The sequence below is a fragment of the Mandrillus leucophaeus genome, unplaced genomic scaffold (genome assembly GCF_000951045.1).
Source record: "Mandrillus leucophaeus isolate KB7577 unplaced genomic scaffold, Mleu.le_1.0 Scaffold360, whole genome shotgun sequence".
NCBI lineage: Eukaryota > Metazoa > Chordata > Mammalia > Primates > Cercopithecidae > Mandrillus > Mandrillus leucophaeus.
The window spans coordinates 1,483,681-1,504,990 of NW_012103810.1; the positions used below are offsets into that span (position 1 = coordinate 1,483,681).

The window sequence follows — 21,310 nt, forward strand, 5'->3', positions numbered from 1 at the left end:
GTGGCTCATGCCTATAATCCCAACACCTTGGGAGGCTCAGGCAGGCAGATCACTTGAGCCCAGGAGTTCGAGACCAGCCTGGTCAACATGGCAAAACCCCATCTCTACAAAAAAAATTAGTTGGGCGTGATGGCAGGTACCTATATTCCCAGCTACTCAGGAGGCTGAGGTGGGAGGATCACTTGAGCCCAGAAGGTTGAGGCTGCAGGGAGCCAAGACTGTGCCACTGCACTCCAGCCTGGGTGACAGAGCAAGACCTCATCTCAGGGAGAAAAAAAAAAAAAAAAACTTTGCTCAAGGGGAATGTGTAATGAGGAAAGAACAGGGACTGAAGAAGCAGCCATGGGGAGCCTCCCTGTGAGGCAGCTGCTGTCATCCCCAGAGTGTGACAAGGGAAGCCAAAGAGAAGGCCTCACTGCTGGACCACGATGGAGCGGGATGCAGACATGCAGGTCTGTCAGACTCAGGAAAGAGCCTCTGCACTTTCCACCACCCCAGCCCATCCTTGCAAGGAGCCGTGACGAGATGAGAAAGGTGAGATGGAGGAAGCCCAGCAAGGGTGTGGCAGCATTCAAACCTCCACCTTTCTAGAGATGGAGCTACTCGATGGTCCAAACCCTCCACCTTACCCCCAGAATACTGAGAAGCTGAGAAGTTAAGTAGCTTTCCCAAATTCACAAGGCTGGTCAAGTGGCAGAGCTGGAGTGAGGAGAACACCTATTCATTTATCTTGGCTAGAAATGCTGCTGCTGTCCCTGGGGAGGAAGCTTCCTGCTATTTTCTTCAGTTGTGTGATTTTGTATGTATGCTTGTAGGCCTTCCCACAGTACGAGTTTTTTTAATCCACTAGAGATATAACTAATATTCCTACCAAGGAAAATGTCACTTGCTCAGTCATTCTTTACGGGGCCCATTATGGGATCCAATTAGGGCCATGGCTTGTTGGTTGCCTATGGTTGTTCTGCTTACTGGATGCCCTTGCCATGCCAGCCTCATCAATGCCAGCAGGGGCACGTCCCCTGTATGTCCTCCTGGTCACTTCCTGAGCCTGCTGCTTAAGCGCCATGAGTCACTGTGGGACCTGCACACAGGTCTCAGTATTGTTGCTCCAGCAGGTCTGACTGGCCTCAAGAAGCCAGCCAAGTACGGAGTTTGAGACGCCTGTGCTGGGGGAAACAGACACCTCAGCAGTAGGGAAGATACAGGCCTCGGAAAGAGGCCACCTTGGGCTTCAGATCCTGGCTCTGCCACTCTACATGCACAGCTCTGGACAAGTAGCTTAATAGAGTGCATCATGTAAATGTCTGTCACCCCTTCTAAACTGAGTCCTCCAGGGAAACACTTCATCTTACACATTTTAGCACTTAGTAGTTGCTGAAAACATATACATCTAAATTATCTTGAAGAATAAGGAAATGGAAGGACTGAGGGAGGGAGGAAGGATGGACATATTATCTATTACACCTAATTTTATACTGAGGATTCAGAATCCAGAGAGGTTAAATCACCTGCTAAAAATCACATTACAGATTAGTCACAGAAGCAGAAGAAGTCAACTTGCAGATCATTGTTTATATATCTGTTACCTTCAGCTGGTTATATACACTTTGAAAACAGAGACCATTCATCTCTCCAAACCTGCAATACTTTGGCCAGGGCCAGGGATATAATATTTGCTCTTCAAATGAATAGATAATAGAAGCTTCCAAAAATGTTACTGTCTCTTAAAAAAAAAGTTACTGTAAAAATTCCTTTTACCTAACATTTGCCAGAATCATTATGTACCAGCTCTTCACTGGTCTAGATTCAGAAGAAACAGCCCTCAGGAAGGACCCCTAAACAGATTCTTGTGTAAAATATGCCCAAGTGACTAGAAATGTAGACACAGGAGGCAGCAGATGCTTTTCTCATTAGACTGCCTACTTGGTATTCGATTACCTTGGTCTAGACCAGTAGGACAGTGCTTATTTGCACAGTTGGGGTAAAGTGAAATCAGCTACCCAGTTTAAGTAGTTGCTTTCTTTCCTCTCATATGAGGGAGTGTGGTATAATAGCAAGTGCCCAGAGTTACAATCCTGGCTTTACCTCCCACTAGCTGTGTGTGACCTCAGGGAAACGATTTAACCTTTGTGTCGGTGGCTCTAGTTATAAATTGGCAATAATGGTAACTCTTTCATGAAAGCTGTTGAAAGGATAAACTAAAATAAAGCACCTGGCCCGGGGCTTAGTACATATTAGGTGATCAGTAAATGGTGGCTTTTGTAGCAGCTGCATGTCATAGTGAAAATAGCACAAGCCTTGGAATCCGACAGACCAAGATTAAAAGGCTGTTGCATCCACTTTCTAGTTTTGTAACCTTAGGAAAATTCCTAAATTGTTCACTTATCTGAGCTCCGACTTGCTCATCTGTAAGATTAGGGTGTTAATGTCTATGTATCTTGGGATTGCTGTGAGAATTAAATGGGGACAAAAAGTACATAAAGTCTCAACCTAGTACCTGCCACACAAAAACTTGCTTGCTAATTACATGGCGGTGATGATGATGTTAATTAAAAAGAGTTTCCAAATCCACTTCCTTAATTGGAAGTAAAAGTTGAGAGGAACCTGCCCTCCAGGTCCAGCAACCACCCAGAGAGGAGGCAGGTTTAGGCTGTTGAGGAAGCGAAAAGGTGGCATTCTTGCCAGCCGGCTGTCAGTTGGGATCCTTATTAGAGTGGAGCCCAGTGGCGTTTCTCCAGAGAGTGGAATTTCTGATGGGGAGGCAGACCTGACTTGGTGCCTGTGTATGACAATTAGGCCTGTGTCCAACCAACAAAACCCCACATTCTCCTGCACCCCATGTGCTATGCCACAATTCATGTAGTTCAAGATTTCATTTAACAGCCTCCAGGAATCAGGCTGTCACCCAGAACCCAACAGCATTTCTGAGACCAGCAAGGAAAGGCAGGCCTCAGAGTGGAGGTCCTTCTCTCGGCAGATTCCCAGCTGGATCAGGCTCAGGGAGCCTCAAGTATGAGGCACACTGGGACCTCAGCTGCCGGCACCAGAGAGAGAAGAATTCAAGGACAGGGCTTAGAGCCAACTGGCCCACCTTGGGTGTGAAAGCAAGCAAGCCAGTCCCTAGCATCCAGGGCTCTCCCCAAGACTCACTTCCTCAGAGGCCAGACCCTATCTCCTGGAGTGATGAAGGCCTCCCTGAGGGGCCCTGTCTGGTTCGTCTGTGTCCCCAGGGCCCAGCACAGTGTTGGGTCCAGAGCAGGCATTTAATGCAAGTTGAATGAGTACAGTAGCTCTATTTGACATCCTGCCAAACTGCTGTCCTCAAACCCACAGAAAGTGACAAAGCTGGATGGAGAGTGACAGACATGACCTAAAGTAGGAGGGGACAGAGTAGGCATGGGAACCACTGTCACCAGATTAAGTGGATTGAATACCACCATTCTCTCCTGGCCTGGATGCCCGGGTCCCATCTGCCTAGTGGAACAGTTGTCCCTCCCATGGAGTCATGGGGAGAATGCCGTGAAGGGGGTCCACTGTTGACACTTAGGAGAGGAGGAGCTCTGAGGTCTGCAGGATCTCCAACTGCACTGTCCATACAAGGAGGCCAGGATACACACGTGGGGCTTGGAATCAGAGAGCTGGGAAACGGAGGGCAACATGAGACATCTCCTGGGCAAACACTTGAGCCAGAACTGTTTCCCATTGTTGGGTGCATCTGTGCTCTTGGGGAGGACTCCTCTGACTGAAAGGGCTGGATGTGGGCCAGATATCCCCTCAGTGAATAGTTATAGGTTGCAGATGCTGGACAGGTTAGCAAGTTATAGGAAGAGATGCTGATGAACCACCCCCAGGTTATTCAAATATGGGTTCAGAATAGGTTTTAGGACATGATATTACAACCACCCAGAGGGGAGGCAGGTTTAGATTGTTGAATCATTATTTGAGGAAGGGAATTTGTCTGAGAAATCATGTGATGGCAAATCTTGCTGGGTTCCCCTAATTCTAATAGGTTGTTGGCTCCATCAGGCAATAGATGGGTGTGGACAGGGAGCTATAAGACTCAGCTGACAGGAAACACTGAGCCCCAAGAGAAAAGATTCAAGAAATCAGGGGGACTTTAGCAAAAGGCAGGATGGATTACCAAAGAATTTACCCCAAAGGAGGCAGAGAATCATATGCTATAGAGATACGATAGAATCCTATAGGATACCTGAGACTCGTATCCTATCAGAGCCTTTGAGGAGGAAAGACTGGGCAGGCTCAGCAAGGGACAGAGCAGAGCAAAACACACAAGCTGCCTGAGCGTGCTGGCTCACGCCTTTAGAAATCCCAGCATTTTAGGAGGTCGAGGCAGATAGATCGCTTGAGTTCAGAAGTTCAAGACCAGCCTGGGCAACGTGACAAAACCCCATCTCTATGAAAAATATGAAAATTTAGCCAGGCGTGGTGGTGCATGCCTGTGGTCCCTGTTACTCAAGAAGCTGAGGTGGGAGAATCACGTGAACCCAGGAGGCAGAGGTTGCAGAGAGCAGGAATCATGCCATTGCACTCCACTCTGGGTGACAGAGCCAGACCCTATCTCAAAACACAGACACACACACACAGACACACACACACACACATACACACACAAGCTTCATTTGGTGACTATTGCCCAGCACCTACTCTGCACTAGGTGTGGGAGGAGAGGATATCTCACCCCGTTACTGTGGGGGTCTTCGTGGATCCCATGCCTTGTGTGTCATTAAGCCCAAAGGAATTGGCACAGAGTGAACCACAGTGAGTGACAGAATAAATCAATGAATTAGCCAGTCCCTGCTGAGTGCCTGAAGAGAATTAGAGACAAAAGTGCTCTGAGAGCTCAAAGGCAAGACCATCACTCCCACTGCACGTCTGTCCCCTGAGCCTACACCATGAGAGCTGCCTCTTCTACAGCTTTGCTTCTCCAGCATGTAACACAGGGCGGGCTTAGAGTACGCAGTAGTAATTGTTTGCTGTTGAAAACAAATGAACGAATGAAGACTTATGGCAGGAGATGGCCTTCAGCATGAGACAAAAATTTCAGTAAGGAGAGTTGGCCATTAGAGCATCATTTATCAAATTGCAGGTCATAACAACCCATTAGTACCTCATGAAATCAATTCAGCAGGTCGAAACTATTATTTTCAAAAAAAGAAGTAAATTTAACTGAAATGGAATAGAATGAAATAGAAAATATCAGTGCATCACTGTAAAAAGAATATGTATTTCATGAAACTTATTTCAGTTACATGTGTATGTGTATGCATGAACTACTGGATAGGCTGTATTGCTTACTCTGGGTTTCAGTTGAACAGGATTGTAGAAAGCATTCTATACTGCAGAACCAGTGTGAGCAACAGCATAACTTTCCAGGACAATCAGAGAATGCAGAGAATTTTAATGTGGCTGGAGGATAATTATGATGACACTATTTTCCACATCAAAGGTCAGAAGACATGCTCTGACATTTGAAATCAAGATGGGCTTAGGAAATCTGTGGTATATAAGCATGGTAAGCAAAGGGGGCATGTGGGAGAAAGAAGAACAGAGGGAAATATCAGGCCAGAAAAGTGGGTTAGGGGCAGGAACTGAGAAAGATGTGACCCTCACCCGTTCACTAACCAAGTTCGAGCATTTCATCTCAGTCAGGACCTAAAACTGGCTCTAAACAGGAGTGAAATAACCTTGATTCCACCTAAGTCTTCGAATTCCTTTCAGACCCTATATAAAGGCACAAAGCTTCCAGGAATTTTAAAAGCAAGAGTTTTCAAGAGTGAAAAATGATGGAAAAGAGAAATGACCATGTATGCAACATAGTTTTTTATCTGCGCACTGTGAACCTAAAGCCATTTGCAAGCGTCCATGGCACAGGGGTTTCAGAAGAGCATTTGCTCCCCACCCCCCACCTCCACCCAGGTCTTAGCCCTCAGGAAGCCCTCAAGAGGCCGAGCAGCAGAGATCATCTAATGGACTTCAGATAAACACCAACTTCCTGACAGCTGGCCTCTGAGTGAATTTATTATTGAATTATACTCCTGCATTTTCAGAACAAGCTGAACTGACAGGGTACCCCATCAGTTTAAAAAAAAGAAAAAAAGAAAAGAAAGACAATGATAAATAACCTGATGAAAGATGGAAGAAGGCAAAGATCCTGCTTCCTCCAAAATGTCAGCCATTATATATTATTCATGCTGGTTTTTTAAAAATCCCTCCCCGCACTGAAATGAATGTTTATGATGATAAAGCAACTAGGTGATTCAATTCAGGATGCAGACAACGAGTTCTCACATCATCCTGATGAGCAGCTAACAACTCCTCCTCTGCCACTTGATCATCCCTTTATTGATTTCAAAAACGAATTACGATCTCTGTTTGCTTTGTAGCTTGAGCTTATTCCTAGTTGTCCATCACAGAAAGCATTAGCAGAGGATGCTGTGGTGCAGTGGGAACGACTCTGGGTTAGAGGGAGAGAGCCTGGATTCAAGTCCTGGGGAAAGTGAGAGCATGTGACCTTGGGCTGGTGAGACTCAACTTCCTCCCCTGTGATGTGGGGTCACTAATTCTACCCTGCCAGGTTGTTTGGAAGATTAAATGAGATAAAATACCCATAAGCCCAATGGCTGGCTTATAGCACGCGTTCAGTACTAACACCTAACATTTACCAAGGATATTCTATTTGGAATGTTTTATAGGTAGTAACACCTTTAAGTCTCTGGGCAGACCATATGATATAGGGACTTTATTACCCTTGTTTTAAGCAATGAAAACTGAGCTACTGAGAAGTTAAGTAATCTGGGCCATGGTCATAGGGCTTGTAATAGCAGAGCCAACATTGGAAGCCAAGCCCAGGTGGCTCTAGAGCCCATGTACTGAGCCTCTCTTCTTCTCCACTGAGTCCTTTATGTTCCCAGCTCAGCATCTTCAGTTCAGAAATCCATACAGTGTGGTGCCACTACAACCCTAGCACTCCACCTGGCCCTGATTTTCTCTCCAATATTCTGCTACATCATAAAAAACCCATGTGCAATAAGGCTTTGTGCTGAAGAGCACTGACCTCAGAGGTTGGAATCTCAGCCTCACTATTTGCTAGCTGTATGACCTTAGAGAAGTCTCTTAATCTTTCTGTGCCTCACTTCCCTCCTGTACACTGTGAAAATAATAATCCACATCTCATGGGGATTTTGTGGGGATTAAATTAGCACACATAAAACACTTAGGTGTTAGGGCAGTAAGCATTCATTAAGTGTTAGTGACCCCGTCACTAAATAGCAGTAATGTTAATATTAGCATTAGCTATAGCATTAGTATACATACAGGTTTTAGTGTCACTATTGAGAACTGGGAGAAAAATGAGAATCTTAGCCTGAAGCATCAGTGTAGTTGTGTAATTGGGGCAAATATCCTAGCACCTTAGGATGGCAGGGATGAATGGACCTTCCAGACCATCAGCCCTCTGTGCTGGAAGAGGAAACTCCAAGGCCAGAGAGAGCCCCTGGCTCAGCAAGTTAGTAGCCAAACCTGAGTCCCAGAGAACCTGGAGTCCCAAGTGAAGGTTCGTATATCTCAAACTGTAAACTGTAATTCTGCTCTTTGTAAATCAAAGACTTTCTGTATTTTTATCCAACGCTGAGAAATTTTAAGCAATAAGAAGTTAAAATATTTATAGAGCCATGCTTCACATTACTAATGTTGCCCTCAATAGAGAATATAGGATCAGGTCTTGCAGGTATCCCTGCAGGTAGTCTAACTGGCCTTCCAATTAGATCTCAGAGGCATTAAGAGTTTGCTCCAAGCAAATCCCACAATCAGTGGCTTGACAGGGAGGGATGCAGCCTCTGTGTGTATTTTGCTAGAGGGGAGAGATCCAGCCCCTCATGCCTCCCCTGCCTGGGTCTCCTCCTCCCACCACAGTGGGGGCCATGTGAGTCCACCCTGTGAATCTAACCCTGCAGGCCTCTAGGACCAATCCCAATCTGAAAAGAAGGGCTTAGAGCAGACCCAGCTGCTCAACTCACATCCTTGCTACTGTTGTCTGCCATGACTTGCCAGCTGTGCCAAATGGCTTTCTGCCTTGTCCCTGAATCCTGGCCTCACTTTCTGTGTCTGACTTAAGCATCCTGGTGCCCTGGCACCAAAGGACTCAAAGCTTGCCCTCTTTTGACAGGCTCCCATCCCTGCCACATCTGGGTCTGGAGCTCCATCCCTGCTCTACCTGGGCATGATAACCGAGTGACACATGGATGTCCCCATCCAGATGCTTCTGGGAGCCCTTTCATGATGCCGCTACAGCCCTTCTTCCCTCATCCTTTGAATTATTATTTCCATTACAGGCCAGCTGTGTATTGCTGTACACCTCAGCTCTAGCCTGTTGAGCTGGACTTTGTGCAGAGTCCCTTAGCTGCGTTTCTGCCTGGCATCAGCTCCTTCCCCATGAAGTGGGTCTGATCCTGGTTCATTCTAGTTTCCCCTTTCCTGGTGAAGCAGGACTTGCCCTGTGCCCTGACAGAAGGCAAGACACATGGTCATGGAATGAACTTGTCTGCTGAGAGACTGTGGCTGGAGTCACATTTTAGCAGAGCTGCCTTGTATTCTTCTAACAGCACAAACCATCACCTGAAATGTCTTCTTAGAAACAAGCTTCTGGTCACACAGCACAGAAAGCAGCCTATCTAAACATGCACCACAAATCCCATGTCCCCAGGTACAATGATGGTATTTCTGAGCCATGTCCCCAGACATGACCAACCCACTTACCTGGGACAAGGGCCTTGCTCCCTGCTGGCCAGACCCTCTCAGTCCTGCTTCTCCCTCACCATAGTTGATGGGCTCAGTTCCCCAGAAGCATAGTATGGTGAACAAGTCAAGGGCTCTGTTCTTGTGTACACATTTATCAGCCAGCAGAAAATATTCTAGAAGATTCTTGTGGGAGAGGACTCAGCCTGAAGCATCAGCATTGAGCAGCCAGACTACCCACGGGCTTGAGAGATTGATTCTGCAGCCTGGGAGCTCACGCTGCCTTGGTGTCTGAAGGAGCTCAACAGCCGTACTTAGCTAGCAGGTCATAGAACAGTGGTTTCTGGGCTCTGCAGGAAGCACAACCTCAGGTTCCTGAAGACACTAGTAGTTGCTGGGCCATCTTGCTGTTACCACCCCAGGTGGTGTCATGGCACCATGGCAGAGCTGGTGGTACCCCATCCTCAAGGAGTGATGGAAGGGAAGCTCTGCCTCACCTTCAGACATCACTGACCACACCTATACATGAGGAACGTGGACTCAGTCACTCAGAAGACCCCTGTAATTTAAAAGGTAAACTCCTCCCTCCTGTCAATCTGAAGGAGCCTATGGAGCCTATAATCCCAGCTACTGGGGAGGCTGAGGCAGGAGAATCTCTTGAACCCTGGAGGTAGAGGTTGCAGTGAACCAAGATCATGCCACTACACTCCAGCCAGGGTGACAAAGCAAGACCATGTCTCAAAAAAATTTAAAAAAGGACTAGATCAAGTTTTATTGGTTTGGGGCTATTGGAAAATAAACATGGTAAATATAGGATAAGCTTTGAAATAAGTTATAAAGATTGAAGCACAGTGAGAAGTTGGCTTTGGGGTATAATAATAAACAGCATATTCAAGTTTATTTTGTATACAAAAAAATCACCACATACACTCTCTCGGAGTCCCAAGGTGGATACCGAAGGTGGGCCATGAGAACAGGAAGAAAATTTTAGGGGCTCTATCTATACAGTGTTTCTTTTATCTTAAGAAATAAGAAAGCAAGACTGGTTTATTTCTATAGAATGTTGGATTCTCACCGATTTGTTCCTTTGGTCCCTGTGTTACTTGGTTACATGTCTAGACCAGTACATGAGGCATTCTGAGGGAGATCAAGATCTACTCCACAGAAAGAGGGACAGTGGGGTGGGTACAGTGGCTCATGCCTGTAATCCCACCACTTTGAGAGGCCAAGGCAGGTGGGTCACTTGAGGCCAGGAGTTCAAAACCAGCCTGGCCAACATGGCAAAACCCTGTCTCTACTAAAAATACAAAAAATTAGCTGGGCCATGGTGGCGCACACCTTTAATCCCAGCTACTCAGAAGGCTGAGGTACAAGAATCACTTGAACCCAGGAGGTGGAGGTTCCAGTGAGCTGAGATCATGCCACTGTACTCCAGCCTGGGTGACAGAGTGAGACTCTGTCTCAAAAAAAAAAAAAAGAAAAGAAAAGAAAACAAGAAAAGAAAGAAAGACGGACAGTGAACCCACACTGGTTTATTGTGTATTACTCTGTTTATTGTGTATTATGATATAATAGTATATTATACCATAATTGTTTGCACGCATGTCTGTGTATCTGTATAAAATCTAGTGTTAACCAAACTTACTCATAAAATGGTAAAGTGGCTTTAAAGGTTTCCTGCAAAGTAAATACAAATGGAAGATAATACTAATAGTGCAAGTACAAGCAAACAAAAAAAATGGCAGAGCTGATACTTCTACTCCTAATATTAAAAACTTTCCTCAATCTCGCTATGAGGTTAAACATGATTATTTTCATAAGATTGAACAAAAAGTTAACTAAGAGTTTCAAAATGATCAACAATCTTAACAGAGTTCACTAAAAGAGTCAAAATTATCAAGAAGGCTATTTGAAATATGAATACTCATCAAACTTTGCATCAAATGTATATTACCCTTCCCAGGGTGAACCAGCGATGGTAGCACATGTGTGCAATTTATAAGTGAATGCAAATACATTGAAGGAGCCTGCTCAAAAATGTTTGCAGAAAGGACATACAATCAAAAATGGTTCCAGAACCCACCTCTAATCATGTGAACTCTGAATTGTGAGGCAGCCAAGTCAAGTTGGGATTCTCAAATAGTTAAGTACATGTCGGTCAGACTCCGAGTACCCTGAGAGGTGGAGTGGCTCTCCCAAGTTCTCATGGCGAATCCTGCATTTGAATCAGTCCTGGCTCCCCCGCAACTCTGCAAGAATGGGCAAGTCGTTCCCTGTCTGAACTTTATTTTCTCATCTTTACCAAAAGAAGTTTGAAAGAAGTGATCAGGAAGGGCTCTTCTGACTCGAATGTTTCATAATCAGGGGTTTCCCAAGAATACGTATATAGGCGGAAGATGTTGGGCTGGAAAAGCTGTTTAAAGAAACTGAGGCAGAGCATCAGATGGAAAACTAGGAAGAGAGAGCTGCAGATCAGCCTGGTGGCTGGGCTGGAAAGACGGTCTTGGGAGCTGCAGAGAGGACAATGTCAGGCTATGACTGGAAACACCTTCAGTGGTAATAATGTCACAGGCTGTGAAGTGAGGCTTCTCATTCGGGCCCAGGTAATGTTCTTACAAGACTTCAGATAAATTGCAGTAGATGCTGGAAAGATCCCCATTCAATCAGCAGAAGTTAGCAGGAAACAGTTTAAGGATTTATACAAGTCAGGCAAATAAATCTGTTTAAAATACACAATGCAAAGGAGTGATTTCCATAATCAATAATGTTATAGACTAGCAAATACTTTAAAGGAGAGAAAGGCTAGAGTTATCATTTGCCACCTAGATCCCAAATGATATTCCAGTTTCCTGAATACCAAAGTAGCTGCTTTGACTTAATAACAAAATAACACACACACAAAAAAAATAATAATAAAAGCTACAGTTTTTCTCCCTTTGCCTTCCTTTATCTGCTTGTATAATATACATTGACTAATCAATCTATCTTTGTTTCTGGCATTCTTTTTCAAAGTTTTCCAGACCACAGGTGGTACAGATGAGGAGGGTATAGAATCAAAGGGTCAGGGCTAGGCTGAGGCAAGTGAGTCTTCCAGGGGAAGGTACCCAAACTTTGAGGGAGAGTGTGGGCTGGCCTCTTGAAAGGGCACAACTCTTCCAGCCCTGGGTTCTCTAACCATATCCCTGTCAAGGTCAAGTAGCTCAAAGTTCTCTAACATCGTCCTCACCTTAAGTAACAGAAGCACATAAGCTCTTTATTCATTGTGTAAATAATTTATCAAGAACTTACTCTGTGCCGTGCGTTCAAATTCCAGAGCAAACACCTGTTTTGGAGGAGGTTTTCTTTTCCCCACTCAGAAATGGCCATCAACCATGATCAATGCTGGGAATATAGCAGTGAGAGACATGTGGTTGGTCCCTGTCTTCAAGGAGCTCATGTTCTGCTGGGCAAAAGATTGTCCTGGCAGAGCAACAGCACTCAGAGCTCATGAGGAGTAGCCCGGAAGGAGCAGGAGTGGTGTTTACTGCTTGGTGAATGCTCCAGGAGAGGTGGAAGTTTCCAGATAAAGGGAACAATTTAGCGATAAGTATAAGCATTGCATGAGCTCCATTAAGATTCTGACGCCACGTGTAGTAGGGCTGCTTTAGCTGGATTGGGTAGTGCGAGATTAAAACAGTTATAAATTCTTAAACGTATGTTGAATTCTATTTTATACCAGTTGGAAAAAACTTCAGCCTGCATTTGACAGATGAGAGAAGGGAGGTTCAGAGAGTTCAAATGACTCCAAAATCATACAGTTAGTTCCCAGAGTCAGAACTGGGAACTATGACTCCCAGCCCAGTGCTCTCGCCACCACAGCCCTACCACTTTTCCCTGAGCAACAGTTGAGGTTGGCTTTTTATTTGCTTGATTTTGTTTTGGAGCGGTTTTGTGTCTCCAGCAGATTCTTCTGTTGATCCCAAACCTTGTCACTCTCCTCAAGAAGCAGTCAGGCAGATCTTCTCCCCTGTTGGCGTCAGCAAGGGCACCTCAGTCAGGCCCTGAGTGTGTGGTTGGACTCATGCCAGTATGTCTGACACCACCCTTGGCTTGGCAGTGGCGCTCCCTCCTGGCAGAGTTCACCTAGCCTAATTGCTTGTTTTATATCCCAGCTGCCTGACATATGCCAAACCCATGTGTTGACTCACTGGTGTCAGAGACAACTACACGGGGGCATTTCATGTTGGCTTTTGTGAGCTCTAGCAAGTAAGTGGAGACCGAAATTCATACATTTCTGGAACTTAGCACCTAACACAGAGCCTGACTCACAGTAGGTGCCCGATTTTTCATGAAATTAAAGGAATTTTAGTGACTGCAGGTACATAACACAGTAGTAAGAGTGAGGCCTCAGAAGTAAGAAGACCTAGCTTTAGTATCAGCTCAGCCAAGTGAATTCCTTTCTGGATGACCTTGAGCAAGTCTTTTTCTGTCTTCCAGTTACTTGATTGTTTTTCACTTCACAAACACTCTGAGAGCAGCATTCCATGCTTACCCTCTCTGGAGATGTGGTCCAGCCCTCCTCTGGCTCACACGTAAACATGTGAGATGGCTGTACAAATGCAAATGATATAATATGACCATCAAATAGTAGAGAGATACTTATAAGGTGTATAAAAGCCCAAAGGAGGGGGTGATTCATTGTGTCAGGAAAAGTTGATGACAACCTTACTGAGGTGGTGACAACTTAGATGAGACTCTTAAGGATGAGTAGAAAATAACAGCCCAAAACTCCATTACACCAAGACAGCGACCATGAGGAAGCAAATCATGTCAAATAGAGGACTGGTAATGGAGGATCATATGAGCTAGCTGGAAAGCCAAGTTGGTGGCAGTGATTTGCTCTCACGTTAATGGTTTTTCACTAAGGCAGTCTTCCATTACAGAGTTCTACACTCAAAGCAGCAACTATTTCTTAGCCACATCTCCACCACTGAGCGAGTGCCCAACCCTCAGTGTAGGATCAGTGTTCCAGTGGTATGCAGAAGCCAGCTTGAACCAGTTCACAAGAACTGATTATTAAATGTTCAGAAATTTGGCAAGCTGGTTGTTAAACACAGCCATTATTAAAAATTAAATTATATAAAATTAAATAAGGTATGTTAAAAGCAAAGGTAATAAATACTCAAAACTTATTACTTTCTAATTATTTTGCCGTGTTTGATGTTACGTTTGCTCTCGAGTTACTCAGGACCATCTCATCTCCACAGTGGCAATACCGCATAATGGCATCCTCCTGTGTGTCTCTTGCCACCTCTGTTCAGTGGCATCTCTTTGGTAGCTTGAAAACAGTCAGAATGAGAGTATTTACACCACAGAAATGAGCAAATGCTACAGTTGAAGCTGGTTTTCTTTTCTTTTTCTTTCTTTTTTTTTTTTTTTTTTTTTGAAAGTCGGTCATTAAACACTTGCCAGCACACCACTGATAGTATCCATTAAATAAATGGATGCAGAAAGCAAGCATCGGGAAGCCCAGCACTCGCATCTTTTCAAACCTCCCAGTACAAATGCATGTGGCACAAGACACAATTCGGAGGCCCCCGCCGAGCTGACTTCCCATCTCCTTTGTTCCAGGGAAGGCTTTATATTAATCCGGGCTTTCCTGACAACTGAAAATCATGAAAACAGAACGGGGATGGAAGTGTTTTTCTCCAGGACTTAATTTCTGAGCCAAATGCCTGTGTTGGCAAGAGGCCTCTATGGCCTATCAGTGTCCAGGGAGTCAACCTAATCTTCCCCAGAATCCAAAAGCAATCCACGGGAGCCCGGGCTGAACTTGCATCTGCTCTGGCTTGCTGAGTTGGAGACTACATGGTAGCCAAATGGTGCCGATTCAATGTTTCCCAATTATCAGGAAATCCCCAAAGAGAGATCAGTCAGAGGAGGCTGGCCTGCATGTGTGTGAGGGGCAGCAGCCAGGACAGCCCCAGAAAGGAAGCCATCCCCCCAGGGCTGGTTACTGTCCAGGCAGAATCCAGAGGCGCATATGTCTGGAGAAGGCTGGATGGTGGCCAGCATCAGGAGATGAGATCTGTTAGTAATTCTCTGGAAGGACAGAGTTCCAGCAATACGAAATTCAATTGTCCTCCATTAAAGAAAACATCTCTCAGAACCAGCTGAATACAATCGGTGGAATAAATCTTCCCCATTACTGGAGAGATAATTTCACATAAATACATTGGAAGACCTTCAGAGCAGAATTGAAAGTCTTTGCTGAGCCTCACCCGCTTAACTTGTTTGCCGTGTAATTGCATTTAGACCAAGGGCCTCGGAAGGAAACCACTGACTGAATTAGCATTAACCAGATTGTATGGAGTGAGGTGAGGAGGATGGGGTGGGGTGGGGAGTCTGGTGCATTGTGGGTAGTTGGTCTTGCCTTCAGAAAGGACAAGCTGACACTAGTGAGACCAGCTGCTTTACAAGCCTGGTGTTAATTGCTTTTCTCATCCAACAGAGAAAAGTTTATCACTCTAGGAAGGTAGAGGTGTGGGTACCTCATATGGCAGGGACTGAATTTGAGATCTTTTTTTAATGAACGCCCATGGGCCTCATCACTAGCTCTTCCCTAAGCCAGAAGAAAAAGCCTTCTCACCTGAGGTGAATAGAGAAGGTTATGTGGTGCACAGCGCCTGTGTTTTTGTCTCAGATGCCTTTCAGCGAGGGCTTTCTCCCCAGTGTGTGGATCCCTGAGGATGTTGAACCAGCCAGTACCTTCAATTCCACCCATGGCCAGTGGCAAGTGACTGGTTAGAGTTGGACCCGGAGTAGTGAGGCCCAGGTTCAAGTCCTGCCTCTGTCACCTGCTCTCTGTGGAGCTTTGGGCACACAATATAACCTCTCTGGAAACCGGTTTCCTCTTCCATACAATGAGAAAGTTCCACTAACTTAGGGATCTCCTAACTGACTTCTCCAGACATGGAGACTCCACAGAGTTGCCCTCAGAATCACCCCAAGGGAGAGGAGGCCTCCACCCCAACTTCATCCAGGGTAGATCTTTTCATTCGTTTTCCGCTTTGGAGTCCTTATAAAATGTCATTTACCCAAACATTTCTGTTTCTGAATATTTGAAAAGCCACCATTCTAGATGATCTCTAATTGTCCCATTTATTTGTTCAACCATCATGTTTTCAATGGCAACCTAGGATTTGTTCGACATAGTTCAGGCACTGTGAGGAGAAAGAAAGAAATCTTCACACTGCCCTCAAAGAGCTCAGGATCTAGTGGAAGGGAGGAGCGTGTATGCTTTGGTAAAGTATCAAGGTGTCTGCCTCAGGTTTTGTGGGAGAGAGGAACTAGTTCTGATTAGAGGTATCAAGAAAGGCTTCAAGGAAGAGGTGTCATTAATAGTTGGGTCTTTAAGGGTGAGAATGTTGGGAGAGGAGTGCAGGAATGACATTTTAGGCAGATGGAAGAACATTGCACAGACAGAGGCACTAAGTAACATTCGCCTGGCAAGTTTGGGAAAAGCAGGTAATTTCTTGTGCAAAATATAGAGTAAGAGTGGGAGGAGGGATATTGGGAGAGGTGTCAGGTTCCAAAACTCACTCCGAGAGCATGCTAACATCTGTCCTCCTATCTCAAATGTCAGATGAAAGGAAGTACCTTCTATCCTGCTCACTTGTTTGTATGTTCACTTCCAATGAGACTGTTAATAGCTGTAATAGGCGTTGCCATTTGTGGAGCTTACCCTATACCAGCATGAAAAAACAAAGACTCGAAGAACTGGCACGTGCCTACTGAAGTTCAGAGACCTAGGACGTGACAGAGCCAGGATTTGAACCCAGATCATTGAACTACACATCCACACACAGAACTAGGTGATATTGCCCTCTGTGATCAGCTTTATCTCCTTACAGCATAATATAGTATCCTTAGAAACTAACCTCCAAGTGAGAACATTGAATCACCTCCCAATAGCAATTCTCTCAAGGACACTTTGATGCCCTAAATTGAGGTGACATTTTTTTAAAGGTTATTATGTATCTTGAGTGAGTACCATGAGCCACTGGGTACAAGATGTATCTCAGTGACTGATTTTCTGTCTTCTGGCCTCTCGGGGTTCCCTGCCAGCCAGGGCTCTGATCATGAAAGGTATATCATGTTTGTGCTCTCTTCTCTTCCCACAGGCATGCTTGTGTTATTCGTGGCCAAGTGATGACATCAGATGGAACCCCCCTGGTTGGTGTGAACATCAGTTTTGTCAATAACCCTATCTTTGGATATACAATCAGCAGGCAAGATGGCAGGTAGGAGACCTTCTATGAGTCAGAAACAGTGAAGGTCCTGCTTCTGTGGTCTGGCCATATAGCTGCTGCTGGACTGATAATGTGGAAAGAGGATGGGTCTTGGACTCAGAGGGCCTGAATTCAAATGCGCAGCTCTGCAACTTACTAATTGTATGACCTTGTACCTGACTCTGGCCTGTGTCCCTTTGACTCTAGATTTAGCAGTTTCTTCTCATTTGGGTCTCAGAGTAAGGAGAGCGTACCTTATACATATCCTGTTCCATGACTTACGATATAAAACAGTCATGTGAACCGCTTTCTACAGAACAGACAGCTTGAGAAATCTCAGCCATTCCTGTTGTGTGGTTTCCATCCTGCAGCTGCCTAGATCTGTGCAAGCCATTTGGGTGATGACAGAATTCTGACCTTTGAATTCCTCCAAGAACCATCAGCAGAATGAAGTAAAGCTTCCTTAATGGCCCTAGCTCTCCCACCTGCTGTGCATCCTAGGATAACTCTCCTTACCTCTCTGTGTCTTGGCTTCATCTGTTAAATGGTCCTAATGCTGTTTATTTCACAGATTGGTTTTGAGGGTTAGATGATACGGTGGATGAGGAAGCACCTGGCACACAGTATGTGTTTAATAAATCTTAGTTCCCTACCACACTTTGATTCATTGCTGTATTTCCAGTGTCTGGCACATAATGAGTATACAATGAATATTAGCTTTTTGTTAAAATTACAGATTATTGAAGGAGAAGGTGATGGTGACAGGATAGGCAATGAGAATATTTTGGAGAAAAGGAAAAGAGAAGGAGGAAAGTAGAATATTTAGGCTGTCAGTGATGACAAGTCCTCTATTTTTAATAAAACCAGGTGGTGGCAGTCCATCTGGCTAAGCGTGGGCCCATAAGGTTGATTTTCACTCTGTGTTGGAAATTATGCTCCAGCTTGATTGATTTTAGCACCTCTTTAATCCAATATCAGATGTGAACATGTCCCGGCCGAGGTGATAATGAAGTAGAGGCTCATCTGTTTGTAGACATGTGTGCCTCTTAGATGGGGTTGGCAAGCTTGGCATGGGGTGCCCCCTCCCTGCCTCTCACTCCATGTGAAAAGGAAGAGGCCCAGCTGGAAGACGTTAGTGGCCAGTCCTCAGGGATAAACTGGCCAGGCCAGGCCACTGTTCCCTACCCTGTACACCTTCCAACCCAGGAAGGCCCTCATGAAGACACCCGCTACAGCATGAAGGATGCTGCCTGCTGTATGAAAGTGGCAGATGTGAGCCTCCTAGGCAACAGGTATTCTGACCACATTATTACCTGCTGTGAAACATTCATCCAAAAGGAGCCTTTCAGGACTGCCTTTTTTTTTTTTTTTTTTTGCCATGAAACTTGCCAGTCACTCCTGTGAGATGGCAAATCATCAGTCCTTATGCCCTGTTGTGGTCGGTTAGAGTAGATTCAAAAAACACACCAAGTCTGGCATAAGTTCGGTGGCCTTTGGGGAAAGCTCACTCTGACACCTCCCAATTCTTCCTGTTTATGCTTCCTCTGCAATTTCTACTGCCCACTGAGAGCATGGAGCTAAATATCAGCCATGTTTCCTGCATCAGCCTCCTAAATTACATCACAGTAGCCAGAATTGCTGCAATAGAGCTTGAGTTTCAGATCAATTCTTGCCAGTGCATTTTGGGACTTAAATTTTCTTCCCAACTCAGCCTAATGTATGGGAAAGTTATCACTTGTTATCACTTGTTCTCTCAGTATCCAAAAATCTCTGTTATATGTGAACAGATATCACTGCCCTCCCACCCTTCCTTAACTCACCTTCTTTCTTACCTCTCATGCCTTAGGAAAAACCGTAAGACTAAGAGATATAGTCTGGAAATAACAGTGTGGCAAGTGGACTGAAAGTCCAGGGACCCTGTATTCTTCTCTTTCCAGGAAGGCACCATGATACTTGCCCTCATTCAGCTCCCCCACCCCTACACACACGCGCACGTGCGTGCATGCATGCACAAACACACACACACACACACCCACTTGCTGAAATCCCAGACTTCACACCTTTACAGGAGCTTACAAATAGAAAACAGTAGCAGAGAAGTTAGCCAAAGAGATCATTTTTAAAAAAGGAAAATAGAGGCCATGAAGACAAACTAAAAGAATAACAGGCAAGAGATACAGATTAGGTTCGTTGAATTGAAAGTTGGGGACCAGGCACAGTGGCTCACATCTGTAATCTCAGCACTTTCGGAGGCCACGGTGGAAGGATCACTTGAGCACAGGAGTTCAAGACCAGCCTGGGTGTTCAAGATCAGCCTAGGCAACATGGCAAAACCATGTCTCTATCAAAAAATATACAAAAATTAGCTGGGTGTGGTGTCATGCACCTGTAGTCCCAGCAACCCAGGAGGCTGAGGTGGGAGGATCGCTTGAGCCCAGGGAGGTCAAGGCTTCAGTGAGCCATGATTGCCCCACTGTACTCCTGCTCTCCAGCCTGGGTGAGAGTGAAACCCTGTCTCAAAAAACAGAAAGAAAGAGAAAAGAGAGGAAGGAAGAAAAGGGGAAAGGAAAGAGACAGGGGGAAAGGAAGAAAGGAAAGGAGAGGAGGGGAGGGGAGAGGTAGGGGCCAAGACAAAGGAATGTGTGAGGCCCTGTGCTTTTCCCATCTATTATCCCATCAGTATAATCAATAATCCTGCCAAATGATTATGATCATCAGCTTCTTTTTACAAATGAGAAAACTGAGGCTGGAAAGGTGATATAATTCAGCCATGGAGCAAGTAGTAGTGTTCAGAATGGCCCTGCACTGTTTGGGCTTCATATGACACCCAGGCCTTCCCTTTGGGGTCACATTCACATTCATATCCAAAGCAGGGTTTCCCCTCCAGAGAAGCGGGCCTAGCCCCAGCTCATTATTTGCTCTTGGCAAGGCCAGGTGCCCTCTGCTTGCTCACTGCCTTGGGAATATGTCTTTTCATGTTTGTCTTTCCTCCCTCCTCATATACAACCTCTCATGAAGGGAGCTTATAAGTCTGGCTGAAATTCTGTTTGACAGTTAAAAATGTTCTATCAAGGCACAGATGCTATTCAGTTCCGTGACAGAAAAATTGTTCTTTGAGTATTTCCCCAAATTCATGGGTACTCTCCTAGAGAGCCAATTCTTGATTCAAAATAAACCCCACCGCAGGTGTTTCTCTATCACTGAATGATGGTCAGGCCCAATTTCACCTCAGTGAATGCGGAACAGGCAAAGGGGTGCTAGCTCCTGCAAAGGGTGGAAGAGTCAGGCTGTGGAGCTTGGAGCCCCAAATCTGGGGATGCCATCTACCAAGAGCAGAACTTGACACTAGGACAGGATGGTTCCATGCAGAATCCTTGCAGTCTCTGGAGGAGAGAAGAGCAAGCTGCAGGAATGGGCCCATTCCCCCATGGTGGATTTATCAGGGTCAAAATCAGACCCTGCACTGAGGTCTCTCACAGCAACTGCCCAGGTGAACCTTAGATTTAACTGCAGTAACAGCCAAAGTGAGAAGGGACGTAGGGTGTTTAGTAGATGTCAGTTCAGGAGCAGTTGATGCTGTCACTCATGCATTTATTTCATCAACTTTTAACCACCAAGCACTGGGCTAGTTTCTGAAAAGACAGAGGACTCAATGTCCCTGGGCCAGAGAGCTCAACAAGCAATCACAGTGCAATGCCATGCATATGGGGCAGTGGAACCCAAGGAGGAAGCCGGAATTCTGACTGACTAAGGCTGTGTGGAGGAGGTGAAGTTTGAGCTATGCAGTTCGATAGTTAGGAGTTCTCCATCCAAAGAAGCCAATGAAGACAGGCCTTGAAAATACCTACTACAGCCAGGTTGTGATAGAAGGAACGGACTAGTTTGAAGTCACCCCAGCAGATAGAAATCAGGCCCAGTGAATAAGAAGCTGGAAAAAGAGGGATTCACACTCAGTTTAAAAAAAAAAAAAAAAAAAAGTTCTAACAGTCAGAACTAACCTAAAACAGAACAGTCCTCCTGTGGATATAGCAATCTCCTCATCTCTGGAATTGTGTAAGTAGGAACTGAATGGGCCTTTGATGGTGGTTCTACAGAAGAAACTGATGCATCAAATGGGAGGGGGACTATGTCAGATGACCATTAAATTCCTCTCCAGTGGTTCACCTATTACTTGATTTAAACTTTCTGTTTTAAGAAGGGAAAGGACACAAAATTCTAGTCTAATATCTTTTTTTTTTTTTTTTTTTGGAGACAGGTTTCACTCTGTCACCCAGGCTGGAGTGCAG

General features: G+C 45.2%; 1 protein-coding gene across 1 annotated transcript in view; it reads left to right on the forward strand.

The window, feature by feature from the left end:
* Positions 1-21,310, forward strand: part of TENM4 (teneurin transmembrane protein 4) — a 792,673-nt gene that overhangs the window by 696,002 nt on the left and 75,361 nt on the right. Inside the window, exon 20 of the mRNA XM_011989697.1 lies at positions 16,917-17,036. Coding sequence (XP_011845087.1) covers positions 16,917-17,036 — 120 coding nt within the window. The remainder of the gene's footprint in view (positions 1-16,916; positions 17,037-21,310) is intronic.